This window comes from Aspergillus ibericus, assembly GCF_003184845.1.
Source record: "Aspergillus ibericus CBS 121593 unplaced genomic scaffold BO80scaffold_31, whole genome shotgun sequence".
Lineage (NCBI taxonomy): Eukaryota > Fungi > Ascomycota > Eurotiomycetes > Eurotiales > Aspergillaceae > Aspergillus > Aspergillus ibericus.
This window is the reverse complement of record NW_020292129.1, coordinates 323,078-336,986: the sequence shown is the minus strand read 5'-3', so window position 1 is coordinate 336,986 and position 13,909 is coordinate 323,078. Positions and strand designations below refer to the sequence as shown.

General features: G+C 52.4%; 4 protein-coding genes across 4 annotated transcripts; 2 read left to right on the top strand and 2 right to left on the bottom strand.

Annotated features, from left to right (window-relative positions):
* Nucleotides 1-1,256: 1,256 nt before the first annotated feature.
* On the top strand, nucleotides 1,257-2,849 carry BO80DRAFT_360019 (o-methyltransferase; the record flags this gene model as incomplete). Its single annotated transcript, XM_025715951.1, has 5 exons — nucleotides 1,257-1,574; nucleotides 1,663-1,786; nucleotides 1,841-1,964; nucleotides 2,014-2,471; nucleotides 2,539-2,849. The coding sequence occupies 5 exons, from the start codon at nucleotides 1,257-1,259 to the stop codon at nucleotides 2,847-2,849; spliced, it is 1,335 nt and encodes a 444-aa protein (XP_025573422.1).
* Nucleotides 2,850-3,326: 477 nt separating this feature from the next.
* On the top strand, nucleotides 3,327-6,255 carry BO80DRAFT_426915 (C6 transcription factor). Its single transcript, XM_025719887.1, has 3 exons — nucleotides 3,327-3,554; nucleotides 3,631-4,807; nucleotides 4,868-6,255. The coding sequence occupies exons 1-3, from the start codon at nucleotides 3,491-3,493 to the stop codon at nucleotides 5,958-5,960; spliced, it is 2,334 nt and encodes a 777-aa protein (XP_025573421.1). The 5' UTR covers nucleotides 3,327-3,490; the 3' UTR covers nucleotides 5,961-6,255.
* A 989-nt stretch (nucleotides 6,256-7,244) lies between these two features.
* Nucleotides 7,245-8,682, bottom strand: BO80DRAFT_456905 (nuclear transcription factor Y subunit beta; the record flags this gene model as incomplete). Its single annotated transcript, XM_025722198.1, has 5 exons — nucleotides 7,245-7,425; nucleotides 7,489-7,742; nucleotides 7,838-7,965; nucleotides 8,033-8,143; nucleotides 8,523-8,682. The coding sequence occupies 5 exons, from the start codon at nucleotides 8,680-8,682 to the stop codon at nucleotides 7,245-7,247; spliced, it is 834 nt and encodes a 277-aa protein (XP_025573420.1).
* A 2,759-nt stretch (nucleotides 8,683-11,441) lies between these two features.
* BO80DRAFT_360055 (putative prefoldin subunit 2) lies at nucleotides 11,442-12,012 on the bottom strand (the record flags this gene model as incomplete). Its single annotated transcript, XM_025715952.1, has 4 exons — nucleotides 11,442-11,474; nucleotides 11,548-11,740; nucleotides 11,819-11,912; nucleotides 11,973-12,012. 4 exons carry the CDS (start codon nucleotides 12,010-12,012, stop codon nucleotides 11,442-11,444), a joined length of 360 nt encoding a protein of 119 aa, XP_025573419.1.
* Nucleotides 12,013-13,909: the final 1,897 nt, after the last annotated feature.

Sequence of the window (13,909 nt, the reverse complement as noted above, 5' to 3'; positions counted from 1 at the left end):
CGTAACTAACAGTCACTAGGCAGATAACCCTGCAAAGACCCCTGTTTGCGCGGCACCTGACGGAAACAATGGAAGCAGATATCACACAACTAAGGGGTAGCTCCACCGTTGATCTTGCGAATAGAGCCTTCTGTGACGATACTATGGAACACATCGGCCCAGGTTTACATGGCAGGCACAGATACATTTATCTGGCAAGCAATATCTAGTCCGTGGAACAAGGATACTCCACATCTGGGTCCTCAAAATAAAGGGAGCTGTGCATCCTATGCACCCACCGCTTTTAAAGTCCGAGAAGTTTTACGCTTGTGCCACTGTCGCTATGGCCAACCGGTCGAGCCACGCTAGCTGCCCTTGTGCGAAGCCGTCGATGTCTTACTCTAATTTCCATTGTTACAAGCGGAAACCCGTCCCCGAGTTCCGTCGACACCAGGCTCAGAACTAATAATTGTATTTGATTGCCTTGGGTTGGCTACATTATTAGTGCTTGAGCCGGACTGTCTAGCTGCCTCCTTTAGTCTTGCCGCTAACGTTATATCAGAAGCGGAGTCACGGCTGAGTGCGAATAACCCCTCAGCAAGATGTGTCCCTTCAATTATATCTAGAAAATAACCAGCCCTGGCCTACCACAATGACCCTCCATCACGACAAGGAAAAGAGCTGAGCCCCGCCTGTCTATTTCCACGGACTCTACGAAGTATGGATCACACAATGTTCAACGTAACACACTTTGACGGACCCTACTCTTATTGGTATTTCGTGGATGCTTAACGTCCTCGGGGCAATGCATCCGGGAGACCAGGTACTTTGGACCTAGTACTTACTTGTTAGCCCCATATATAGCCCATTGATGAGTGGGGTTTATCTAAGAGCCGTTAAGTTCTGAACAGCCTTGGTGGAACTGTAAGTGGCCAAAGCAGGCATCTATCAGCCGTCCGCCTGTCAGGGAGATTATCATCCAATGGACCTTGAGTGCTGGCAGATATGTTGCCTTGCATTAGCTGCTTGCCAGTGTGGGCATTGGAGGTATGTCAGTTATATCCCTCTGGATATTATAGTACTAGTGACGTTAATGCATGTTTCACTACCACAGTCGCATGGACGTCTAGTAACTAAGTACTCCATGCTAGACGGATCATTTCATCCGGTAGCGGACCGAAAGGTATTTAATTCGAGGGATCTTCCATGGTGTTTTTCGCTCTTAATCATTTGTCTCCTGCGAAAACCCCTCGATTCACAGGCGAGACTTCCCCAAAATGAGATATACGAATGGTGCAACGACGAACGGTCACCATGTCAATGGGGATCATACAAATGGGCACATCACGAATGGTTCCTCTAACGGCCAGGGGCCTTCCAAGCCGAACGTGGATGTGTATGTGGACGTGGACAAAATTGCCCTCTCACCCAGCGCGCCGGATGCTGTCCCGGCTCTCATCAACTACATCGCCACCAGCAAGTCTATCTCTCTGGAGGATTCTCAGGAAAGACTAAAGTTGCGGGATGCTGCTATATCCTTAGCTAACGCGCTGGAAACTCCGCGAGAGGCGATTGTTAGACATGGCTGGACGACAGTAAGTATCATCCGACTGTAAGGGAAGGTATCATGATGGTTGCGATACGGACTATAACCGCTTGGGACTGACATAATTTCTGTCATAGGCGACCCGGCATGCTGCTATCGAAACGGCTCTGGCCCTGGGGGTGTTCTCTCATTTAGCACGGGACAAGCCCAGGTCAGTCGCAGAGCTTGCGGCGACTACGAAGAGTGATCCAATCCTGCTGTGTAAGCGGACTGACATTCTTCTGCATATGAATTGGGTGGACTGACGGCTCTCAGCGCGCATCATGAAGCACTTGGCTGCCATGGAAGTGATTACTGAAGCGGGTCCGGACGAGTACACTGCTACAAATTTCTCCACTACTTTGAGCGTGGAGCGATACGGAGATGCTTTTCCTATGCTGTAGGTAACACCATGATGCCGACAGAAGATAGCTAACGTGGGATTCCAGCTCCTCTTCCATGTATCTAGGTGTATACGCCCTCCCTGCCTTCCTGAAAGAAAACGGATATCGCAATCCGAACGATCCCACCAGGTCCCCATTCCAGCTAGGACGCCGTAGTGACGAACATTTCTTCGAATGTGTGCAAAAGAACCCCACACTGAATAGGCAATTCAACAACCACATGTCGATTTACCATCAAGGACGACCCAGCTGGATGGACAAAGGCTTTTACCCGGTCCGGGAGCGGTTGATTGAAGGGGCCGATTTGGGCGAGAAGGATGTCTTTATGGTTGATGTGGGTGGTAGCATCGGGCATGATGTATCAGAATTTCGCCGCAAGTGGCCAGATGCGCCGGGGCGGCTTGTGGTGCAGGATCTCCCTGAGGTTATCGAAACCGTAAAAGATCTGCATGCCTCGATTGACCCAATGGCGCACGATTTCTTCACGGAACAGCCGGTCAAAGGTATGGCTTGCACTCATCCGGAGGCATTGCCTGCTACTGAATCGGGAATATGGGCTAACCTGTGCAGGAGCCCGTGTATACTATATGCATTCGGTTTTGCATGACTGGCCCGACGATATGTGCCAAACAATCCTTTCGAATCTTGCTTCCGCCATGAAACGGGGGTACAGCAAGCTGTTGATCAACGAGAATGTTGTTCCCAGTGTCGGTGCTCATTTTGAGACAACCAGTCTCGACATCATCATGATGTCGATTGCATCGGGGGAGCGCACCGAGAGGCACTGGACTAAGGTGATTGAATCTTCGGGGCTGAAGATCGTCAAGATTTGGACAGTACAGAAGGGGGTGGAGAGCTTGATTGAGTGTGAATTAGCTTGAAGGAGGGAGCCGAAAGGGCGTGTTCCCTATATGCTAGTCCATTTATTTGTCAACTACATTATCTCGTGGGTTGTTGATAAGAGATCCTGCAGCCATCCAGTGAGAAACGTGCAATGGCCGATTAGGCGGGCTGATAACGGAATTGACGCACGGGTGGATCCCGGTGGATAAGCGCACGGAGGATGCGCCGGCTGTCATACCGGCGACAGGCCGCAGCTGGATGAGGTGCTGTGTAGTGAGGATACCTTCTGCTAGTCTACCGTGGGCACCTCAAGCATCAACCGAGAATCGACGGCCTTCCAGAAGCCGACGAGAAGGCGTCGAAACCGGGCTGGAAGGCCTCTCCGCATCCACGTGACTCCCCCAGACCCGCCCTGGCTGTGCCCCACCTGATTGCCTGGTATCGCGCCAATCAGCGCGCGGCCGACCCAAAGCAATTCCGCCTTTTCTCCTCGTCTCGTCCACCGTCCGGCCATCCTTCTCCTCCCTCTTCTTCCCTCTTCTCCTTCTCCTCTCCAATCGTCTTCATTGGGTGCAGATCATGTCTTGATCGAGCGCTGCCATCTGTCACAGGCTCACCCAGATCAGGAGTGACGGCTTAGCGAGTCTCCGGACCCTGGACCTGTGTCGATGCTTCTGCTATGTCCTCCGCAGCGCATCACAGTCATCCGCCCACCGGGAATGGGGTGACTAAGCGCAAGTCAGGTAACTACGTCCCCCAGTGTTTTAACAACTTGGTACCTCTCTTGATTGCCATGGTTCTAATCAAGCTCGCCCATAGGCGCCGCGGCCTGCGTTCACTGCCATCGACGCAAAGTCCGATGTGATGCCCGCATCGTTGGCCTTCCGTGCTCCAATTGCCGGTCCGCGGGAAACTCGGATTGCCGAATCCACGAGAAAAAGAAACGTTTGACTGTGCGATCCATCCTCGATCCCGTTCCTATCCGCTGTCGACCTCCTGTTTCGGAGCCTACACACAAACCGTTGCCTGCCACGGCGACAACCCCACCTAGCGCTTTCACCACCGCCTTCCGCACCATTCAACCGGAAGGGACGCCTTCAGTTGCGCATCCGACCTCCAGCCTCCATACCCTTCACCATACCCTTAATCATAATGTTAATCACCACCCTCCGCATCATGGCACCCGGCCAACCGCGGAATCCCCCGTATATAGCCGTCCCGCAGGCCCTGATGCGTCGACCGAGCAAGACTCGCATGCGGAGTTGGAGAAACGACTCGTAAAGCTTATCGATGAGGAGGAATCGGGCAGTCGGGAAATCCAGAGGGGTGTCCGAGCGATTTATGTGGGCCATGAACTGTCCAATATGTCCTTCTTGATCCGTCAGCAGCGCGACAAGGATGACGACGTGTATCACTTTGCGGGCAATGAGATTCCACGACGGCAGCTGAGGACAGGACACGATCAGCTCCTCATGGATGCTCTTACGTTGCCGGAACCGGTTTTAGCCGATGAGCTGGTGCAAGCTTACTTTGACCATGTCAACCCGGGGTATCCCATCGTCGACGAGGACCTGTTCATGGCCCAGTATCGGAATCGGGACCCCGCGGATCCACCACCGATATTGCTGCTACAGACAATCCTTCTAGTTGGAGCTCATGTCACTCGTCCGAAGGCGGAGCGCGATGCTCTAAAGGACATTTTCTTTCGTCGTGCCAAATGGCTATTTGATTGCCGCATCGAACGAAACCGCGATATCCTAGTGCAGGCTGCCCTGCTCATGACTTGGCATTCAGACGGTGCTGACGATGACGTTGCAGCTAACGCGCATTATTGGGTTGGGGTAGCTGCGAGGATCGCCACGGGCCTTGGAATGCACCGCAATCCTGTCTCCAGCCGATTTGTATCCCGCGACCGCCGAATGTGGAGGAGACTGTGGCACATCCTAGTCCAGTTTGATGTTATGGTGTCTCTCTCATACGGTCGCCCGCAGGCTATGTAAGCAGACCAATCTTCCCCCGAAATCCAAAGGTGGGTTCTGACTGTATTTTCATTTAGCAACCTGGAAGATTGTGATGTATCTGCATTGACGGTTTCCGACTTTGAAGGCTGCGGGCCTCGTGCCCAATCCGACTACGTGATCCATTTCTCCGAACTTTCTGTTATGATTTCGTACATTATTCGAAACCGCTTCGGGTTGCGAGTGAGCGCGGAGCGTCGCAAGGCCGTCCTGCAAGAAGCCGACGAAGCGCTGGCCAATTGGTCTTTGAAGCTGCCTGATAAGCTGCGTCTCCGAGCATCCGACATGGACCCGTGGTCCGCCATGCTCCATCTGACCTATAACAACTTCCTCATCCTCCTCCACCGTCCGCATCCGAGGGCATCTGCCTACTCGGATGACTATGGGCCCCACGACGCAGAGATTTGCAGCGCAGCAGCCGGAGTCATCACCTCCATCTTCGAAGAACTCCGTTTAAACGATCGCCTCAAGTTCCTCTGGTACTCTGGCGTCCACACTCTCTTTACCGCCATGATCCAAGTACGAGTAGAACTTCGCTTCTCCAACCCCGTTCTTGCAATCAACGCCCTTCGTCGCTTCGACTCGGCCTCATACTCTCTCCGCGAATTAGCCGGCTACTGGTTCCACGCCAGCACCATCCTCCGGCTGTTCGAAGACTCCAAGCGTCTCCAAGAAGATCTTCGAATGGCCACAAGCGAACGTCCCCGCCGCTTCAGCAACCCTCAGGACCAGGTCAAAAACACCCACAACTCGACATCCACCTCCACCACCACTACTACTACCATGCAGACCCCCCAACCAACAGACCGCCCCCTCCCATATGAAGTTCCTACCCCCGACTCCACGCACCTTACCACCACATCGACAAGCCCACATCACCCTCAACCCCATCAACTAGATACCTGGATTCCACCACCATTCACCACCATGACCCCAGTCGTCGAAGCCATCGACGCACCCCGAGAATCCCTCGACTGGCGACAACTCTTCTCCTTCACCGATCTAGAACAGCCCGTCCTCCCCATGGCCATGGAGGGACTCCCCGAACTCGAGGACGAGTGGCGTCAAATCTACTGGCAAGAGACCCCAATGGCAGACCTTCTCCAGGACGGAGGCTGGATGCACAGTTAGGCTGAGAAGAAAAGTATGCAACATGTATCGGGGAACGATTCTGTTATCTACGTTTGTTTGTTTGTTCATTCATTTCTCTGCCGAATTAGCGATTTCGCCAATCTTCATCTTCTGGCTGGTTAGATTGGCACTCACGACAACGATTACGATCATGACATTTTGTTTCTGCTGTCTATACTCCTCCGTACTTTTGGTTCAATCGACTCTAGTGGATGTTACGTGACTGTTTTTGACTTCTTTCCTAATGAGATCACGTCCCGCAGCGTAAATCATAAATGAATAAATACCCTATCTATTACAGATGTACATACATACATACTATGATATGACATGATCTGGCATTGCTTGGACCCGGGGTTTCCTTTTATATGCTAGATAGTTAGTGCTCGCCAAGAAACAAGAAATGGACTCACTTGACAGACTCCTATACCCCCTAGACAACTGAATAGACAGGTTGATCGAGAGATATCTGGCTAGCTAGCTAGCTGACAAATATTGTCATATGAATCTATAACAGTAGGAAAAATGTATAGAAAAAATATTAGAAGGAAAAGAAAAAGGAAAGGAAGAATAGAGATTGACAAAATAATAAGAGACTGAATAGAATAATGCGGAGGAGAAATCTATACAAGAGAGACGGAGCTTAACAAGAACGCTGTCTATAGTTGTAGTAGATATCTACGAGAAGATTACTGCAATAAATTCCATTATGGGCATGTGCATACGGACTACACGTTCATTTTGAGTACATTCGAGGATGTAAGGGGATGAGCTACAGGTCTAGATTCTGCGTTTCGGATTATGTGATACGACAGGGTAAGGATAAGGGTAGGGGTAGGGTCTGCGACCCCTGAAAATTCTGCTGTACCACCGCAATGCGACCACGTACTTGTCATGACAGTGAAGTCCATTTCTTATTCTATCTGTCAGTCCGATTTCCCTCCTTCTGGACAGCCTTCCAAACTCTGCAAAGACAAGAAACGACAATAGGTACTCGACGCAGACGATAATTACATGTAACAGGCCCAGACAAGGGGCCAACCTCTCTCACCACTATGATGCACAGATAAACAGTGTATCATGAACATGGAGGGTATGGAAGAGACCACCCTGAATTGACTTGATGGGGGTCTCACTAGCTGGAGGTGAGCCACCAGGTGGGCCTGGTTGGTTGGCTGGTGCTCCAACCGATATAGAAAAGAAGCGTCAAAGAAAAACAACCCAATGAAAAAGTGTGCCCCGGTTCCGTGATTCCTGTGGTATTGCTCAATCGTATACGTTCCGTTAATATCCCGTAAGTAACCCATCGTATCGTACCGCGTAATTAGGATTGCTGTACAGGGAGTAACATCCGGAAACGTTGGTAGCTTGAGGCTGTGTTCCCAGCCGCGTTGATTCTGGAAACGAGGTGCATCCAGCCTCTGGAGATATGAGGTGGAAGTTCGAGTCTGTTGGATTCCGAAGACTCTAGCGAAGGATGGTTGTCGAGTCTAGCGGATGGTTCTCCCGCACATGAGCATGCTAATACGATTCACCGGCGGTGCCGTTGTGTGCCTGGCCGACCATGGGCGGGTAACCATAGGCGGAGGTATCCTGCTCCGAGGGGTCCAAGTTGGGATTCATGATACTGTTACTGTCGGCAGCATCAGGAAAGGCGCCAGCGGCACCGGGTGGAACTGGTCGCCCACCTGGACCACCAGCCCCGGGGGCCCCTACGGGTCCACCAGCCCCGTATCCACTGCTCGTCGGACGATTTTGATGCTCGCCCCTGGCGGATTGGGTCTAGAAGACTAGTCAGCATCTAGAACCTGGACGAACAGGTCGTCTCCTGTAATGGCAAGGGAAAGATGCTTTAGGGGGCGTTGCACAAGTCTCACCTCGCGGTATTTCGACAGGTAAATTTTCAGGGCCTCCGCATAATTTTCAAAGCCCAGAGAGGTCATGGCAAACAGGATGTCCTCCCCGTTGACGGTCTTGCGCTTTTCCTGCTGACATTTCTCGGACGCTACGGGGAAATGTGTCAGAATCCATCAGTCGAAAGGGCGGAGAGGGAGAGGCGTGGTCGCACTAACCTTCACTGGTGATGAATGAGATAAATTCGCTCACACATTCCTGCATACACTCCTTGGCCTCCTTTGCGATCTTTGCATTCTCGGGCAAAGCTAGTTTCATAATGCGAGCCACTTCATTTGCAACATTAGTATGTGATCTGATTACCAACAGGGAAAGTGCGAAAGGGAGGAGTCGCAGGCATCGCAGCGAAGAGTGCAAGACGCGTCCAATGTTCCGAGATATTGAACGCGTTGGGAGGCATGACGCAATGGAGAGTTTGCAAATGAACAGTAGACGAATGGGAAAAGGTCAGGCCGGGCTATACCCACGGCCTGGGAAACCAAACGCGAAAATCACAAAAAGAAAAGGTGGATATTATCAGATGAAGTATTTGGGGCGGTCGAGGGGGCGTAAACGGTCATAGTAGGGCAGAGGCGGTTGACCAGCAGATGAACGTAAGGTACGCACAAATCAGGAAAAAGCGATGAGCTGCAAGGGAACGCAACTAACCATTGGCAATTGGTAGCCATCTGTCCTGCTCCTTCACCTCGAACTCTCCCTGACCCTGCGCCTGAGTGTCGTGCTGTTCCTTGTCCATTTGTTCCTGGTCTTCACCCGATTGAACTTCGGGTTCCACCTCGGGTTCCTTCGAGGGAGAGGTCGACGACATGTTTTTTAGGGGTCGGCGAACGTGCAGAGATACTGGATTTAGAACGGGGGGCTTGTCTCTAACTGCTCTGTTGGCAAACCACGTCAGAGCTGGCTTGCAGCACGCGGTGGATTCTCGATCTCGGGCGCTATGATACAGCCGCGCCAAGGACAACGAGGGTGCGTCTGGCTGGGCAGCGATTCGCTTCACGACAGCCTGAACGGGGAAGGACGAGCGTGGCTGCGCGTGTGGGGGATTGGCAATGCTTCTGCGATAGTCCTGCCTTAGCGTTGTGAGCCAGGACCGACGGGATCTATCATTCGACGGCGATGGTGGAGGGCGCGCGGCAGGGAATTCTGTTTGTTATTGTTCTAAGGTACTTAATTTGTCTTGTTCTTTCGATTTGTTGGGGGTTCCCTTTCTTTATTTTCCTTTTGGGATTTTTTTTTTCTGAATTTTCTGCCAATGAGTCGATGTGATTTGATCAATAACCAGTAAATGAGGAGACTGCGCCCAATAAACTGGAAACTCTTTTGGCCGGTGTGGCTCAAGTGTGGAGGGAGTTTAGAGAACGCGCGACTGCAGGAGTTGGTAACGTCAGCAAGTCCCAAGCGCAGTTTTGACCAGATGTGACGCGGGTAAATGGGAAATGCAACACGGACTCTCGGCAGTAACCGTGGGTCAGACTGACAGTGGCACGTTGTGTAGCTGGGAAATAGGAAACCAACAGTTAAAGAGGGATGGACCGACCAGGCGATTGGACTAAATTCCGGAGGCCCACGACGCTGGGGATGGATGGGGCGTGTCGAGGTATTTGGCTTACCGTCCAGTAGAGAGCAGACAAAAGTCGTAGGGCAGGTATTACTGGGGACGGCCGCGATGCGCGCAGCAGTCAATTGGCGAACCAGAAGTCCCTGGCAAGGCAAGCAACGATCACTGGTTGTCGCGAGAAAGTCCCCCGACGCCAATGAGATTGGACGGAGATCTAGATAACAGGGTGCTCCAACAGAGGGACACGGCGGCGGAGCCGGATGGCGATGTGGGATTCAATGGAAAAGCGATCGATGATCGATGAATGCTTGCTCACTGTTTGCGACTGCACGAGAGAGAAGTGAGAAAGAGGAAGAGGAAGAGGAGGACGCCGCCTGGAGGTTGATTGCCAACGCCCGGCACCGTGGATGGCCTCAGGACTCCCATTACACCCTTTGAACGTCGTATCGGTCGATGACTGCCTGCTTTGGGGAAGGTGCCGGCCCCAACGGCGGGCACCGGAGATGAGGGGTGTCACCGTATCGTATTACACGTGATGCTGCCCGGCATCGTCATCATCTCCCATCACGATATCTCCGATCTACACCTCAACCGCGGGGGTGTATCTTCCCAGTGATTTTCTTAAACATGTACTACGAGTGTAAATGTTGTTGGATTGATTTCAAACGTCGCTACATCTGAGCTCATCCGTCTTAGACAACGCTCCCTATGGACCCTCGAGATCATGACCCTACTGATCCGTATACATCGATCTGGTCAGATCGGATATCCCATTAGCTTGGTCCACGCGCACTCTGGACCGGACTACGTCGGTGGTGGACGGAGGTCACAGATGTTGATGACCTAACTGACTCTGCATGACATATGTGCCAAGCTCATCCCTGCTTTTTGGTGTATGGATCGAGGGTGGAACAGCATGTGTCATTTCAGGCATCAATAGGATTTGGATCCTGACCCGAATAGTCAAACAAAGCAGCCATGACGAGCTGAGGGTCTGGAAGCGAATATAGAGTACTGTGCACACCACTCTAGTGTGACTGCCTGCTTCATGGCTGTCATCAGGCAATGCTGCTATGTGGGACCTCTGCAGCCCAACGCTCGTAGGGGGTGTGGGCAAAGGCATCCACCAAGTGTGTTATCAATGACTGGTCGATTTGTACCCAACAGTCGGGGTTTGCTGAATCTGCTATAAAGTACGACACAGATTCATGCCCTGGGAATCAGGCCGGAACCAGGTATCCATCACAGTCACATCACTATCACTATCACTATCACTTATCTACTGAGGCCTGGGGCTAACATGAAGCAGCCAGTCAGAAGGCCGCCGAGGGGCCTCGTGCCTGGACAAGGTGACCAATATCAGATCAAACCTGAACCAGCCTCGATCCGGTCGGCTGCAGGCCAGTACAACCTCGCTGCAGTTTAGACGCCTTGTCCCACGGGCCAACTCACCCGAGCCACACCCTTCTCTTGGTGCGTAAGCGCTTCAAGGGAATTGGTCAATATACGCGCTGTGAACCGGAGCCAGACGTAGCGGAATAAAACTAGAAGATTGGGGGCAGGCGCTCAACACCGAGCAAGGAAGAAGGTGGTTATCATATACATTAACTTTCCATCAATGTGGACTGAAGTTCAAGATCTACGCCTCACATCCTGACTGATGGCCTGATGGAAATCTCCCAACCCAGAACTGGCATTAGGCATGAGTGCATCCGAGGCCGCAGCAGTTTGCGGTAGAACGCCTGTCCCTGTCGACTTGCCTCATTCCCATATCGATGACGTGTGAAACTTCTAGTCCTTGTCCCACGGCATGCCCAGCTTCGACAGCCATAGCCAGTGTTGGTGACCTTGAATGCATAGCGTCGCCGAAGGGCAAACAAAGCCCGTATTCAGTCCCAGACTCCCGTTAACGCCGCTCTTGCATTCCCTATCGCCGAACTTTTCCTATGTGACACTGCATCAAGATGGGCAGAGAACTGCTATTGCGATTAGGAGATAGGTACGGTTGCTTAAGGCTGTACAACCTGGATGTTGTTCTTCTTCTGTAGACCGGAGAAAAGCATTAGCATCCATATCTCACGTATATGCGGTAGCTTTGGAGAACAACGAGCTTACCTTCCAGTTATCCAGGTCCGCCTGCTTGGTCTTGTACTGCTTCAGGAGCTCCTCCAAAACCTGCTTCAACCCATCCGAGTTGGTCTTGAGGGACGGGAGGACATCCTCGACTGTCCGCTCAACCAGGACACCGTTCACCATCCGAAAGCATTTCCGGTCACTGGGGAGGGGATCGAGGGTCTCGATAACAAGCCTAGCATGCGCGTTAGCAAACACCCATATGCAGGACTTGACAGCAGGCTAGAAAAATAATGTCAAGTATGAGACTTACTTATGCTCCTCAGCCTCCTGCTCGATGTCACCGATCTTCTGAGCCAGTTGTTGTAGGGTGTTTTTGTAATTTGTGTACTGGAGCTGCAGCTCTGCTTGAAATCAGCTTGGGTCCATTCAAACTGGTGTCAATAGGTAAAAGGTCAGGTTCATACCCTGCTGTCTCTTAGGGTTGACTTGCGCTTGGCTGGCCATGGTGTCGGAATGTGCTTGATGCAGTTGCAAAGCCGGAGTGCGATGCGGGGCGCTGCTCGATATCGGCGGTGGTTGCGGCGTCGCTCACTAATTCCGTCCGGATCATGGTTGGACAGCTACGTAGACCTGCACGCGCAGCAGAACGGCTTACATCTACTGTACCTCATGACAATCTATCTCTAATTTTCTCTTAGAGAGATATCCCCGCGAGTATCTGAATCTACCCCATCCTCTGCCTCAGCGCTGAGGGGATGCGCACGTGATTGAGCGGCGATGTTTGTCTCGTTTGCTGCTCCGATAGACGATTCCGCCTCTCGCGGCCGATTGCATCTTCTCCAACTATCGTCGGGGGGCTCATGCAGACAGCTGTAGCCCTTCTGCGACTTCAACAAACTTGTTATTTACTGCTCCAGCTACGGTCTGCCTAGCAGTCTTATATACGCCAATCATGGCTTCCAACGAAATGCCTCCAGCCAAAAGGCTGAAGAGCTCCAATCTCCCGGCGCCGCTGCGCGAGGCGAAGCGCAAGGACATCGACAACTGGGAAACCAACCGAATGCTTACGTCCGGTGTCGCCCAGAGACGCGATTTCGATGGCGACTTTATGCCCGAGGATGAAGAAGGCACCCGAGTCCATTTGCTCGTCCATGACCTCCGTCCACCTTTCCTCGATGGCCGCACGATTTTCACCAAGCAGCTTGAGCCCATCTCGGCTGTACGAGACCCGCAGAGTGATATGGCAGTGTTTAGTCGGAAGGGGAGCAAGGTCGTCCGGGAGCGACGTCAGCAGCGAGAGCGCCAAAAGCAAGCGCAGGAGGCGACAACGATGGCGGGGACGGCATTGGGCAACCTGATGGGCGTGAAGGAGGACGAGGGGGACAGTGCGGTCGCTATGCCCGTGGAGGACACCTACAAGAGCGGAAACAAGTTCGCTAAGCATCTGAAAAAGGATGAAGGCGGCCAGAGTTCTTTTAGTAAGAGCAAGACGCTGCGCGAACAGAGGGAGTACCTCCCAGCGTTCGCTGTGCGGGAGGATCTGTTACGAGTCATACGGGATAACCAAGTTGTGGTTGTGGTCGGTGAGACAGGCTCCGGGAAAACAACACAGCTCACGCAGTTTTTGCACGAGGACGGCTATTCGAAGTTTGGCATGATCGGATGTACGCAGCCTCGTCGAGTGGCGGCAATGAGTGTCGCCAAGCGTGTGAGTGAGGAGATGGAGGTCGACCTGGGTGATGAGGTCGGATATGCGATTCGATTTGAAGATTGCACGGGCCCGAAGACAGTTATCAAGTATATGACCGACGGTGTCCTTTTACGAGAGTCACTTGCCCAGCAGGACCTCGACAAATACTCTTGTATCATCATGGACGAGGCGCACGAGAGAGCGCTGAACACCGACGTGCTCATGGGACTACTCAAAAAGGTATTGGCTCGGCGCAGGGATCTGAAACTCATTGTCACATCGGCCACCATGAATGCGGAGCGCTTTTCCCGGTTCTACGGCGGTGCACCGGAGTTTATCATCCCCGGAAGGACGTTCCCTGTGGATGTCCACTTTTCGCGCACGCCCTGCGAGGACTACGTCGACAGTGCGGTCAAGCAGGTCTTGGCCATCCATGTGTCGCAGGGTCCGGGCGATATTCTTGTGTTTATGACTGGACAGGAAGATATCGAGGCGACCTGCGAGCTCGTTGATGAACGGTTGAAGTTACTCAACGACCCACCGAAGCTGAGCATTCTGCCCATTTACAGTCAGATGCCTGCAGAACAACAGGCGAAGATTTTCGAACGGGCGGAGTCGGGGGTGCGAAAGGTGATTGTGGCCACGAACATTGCTGAGACCAGTTTGACGGTCGACGGAATCATGTTCGTCGTGGACTCCGGATATTCCAAG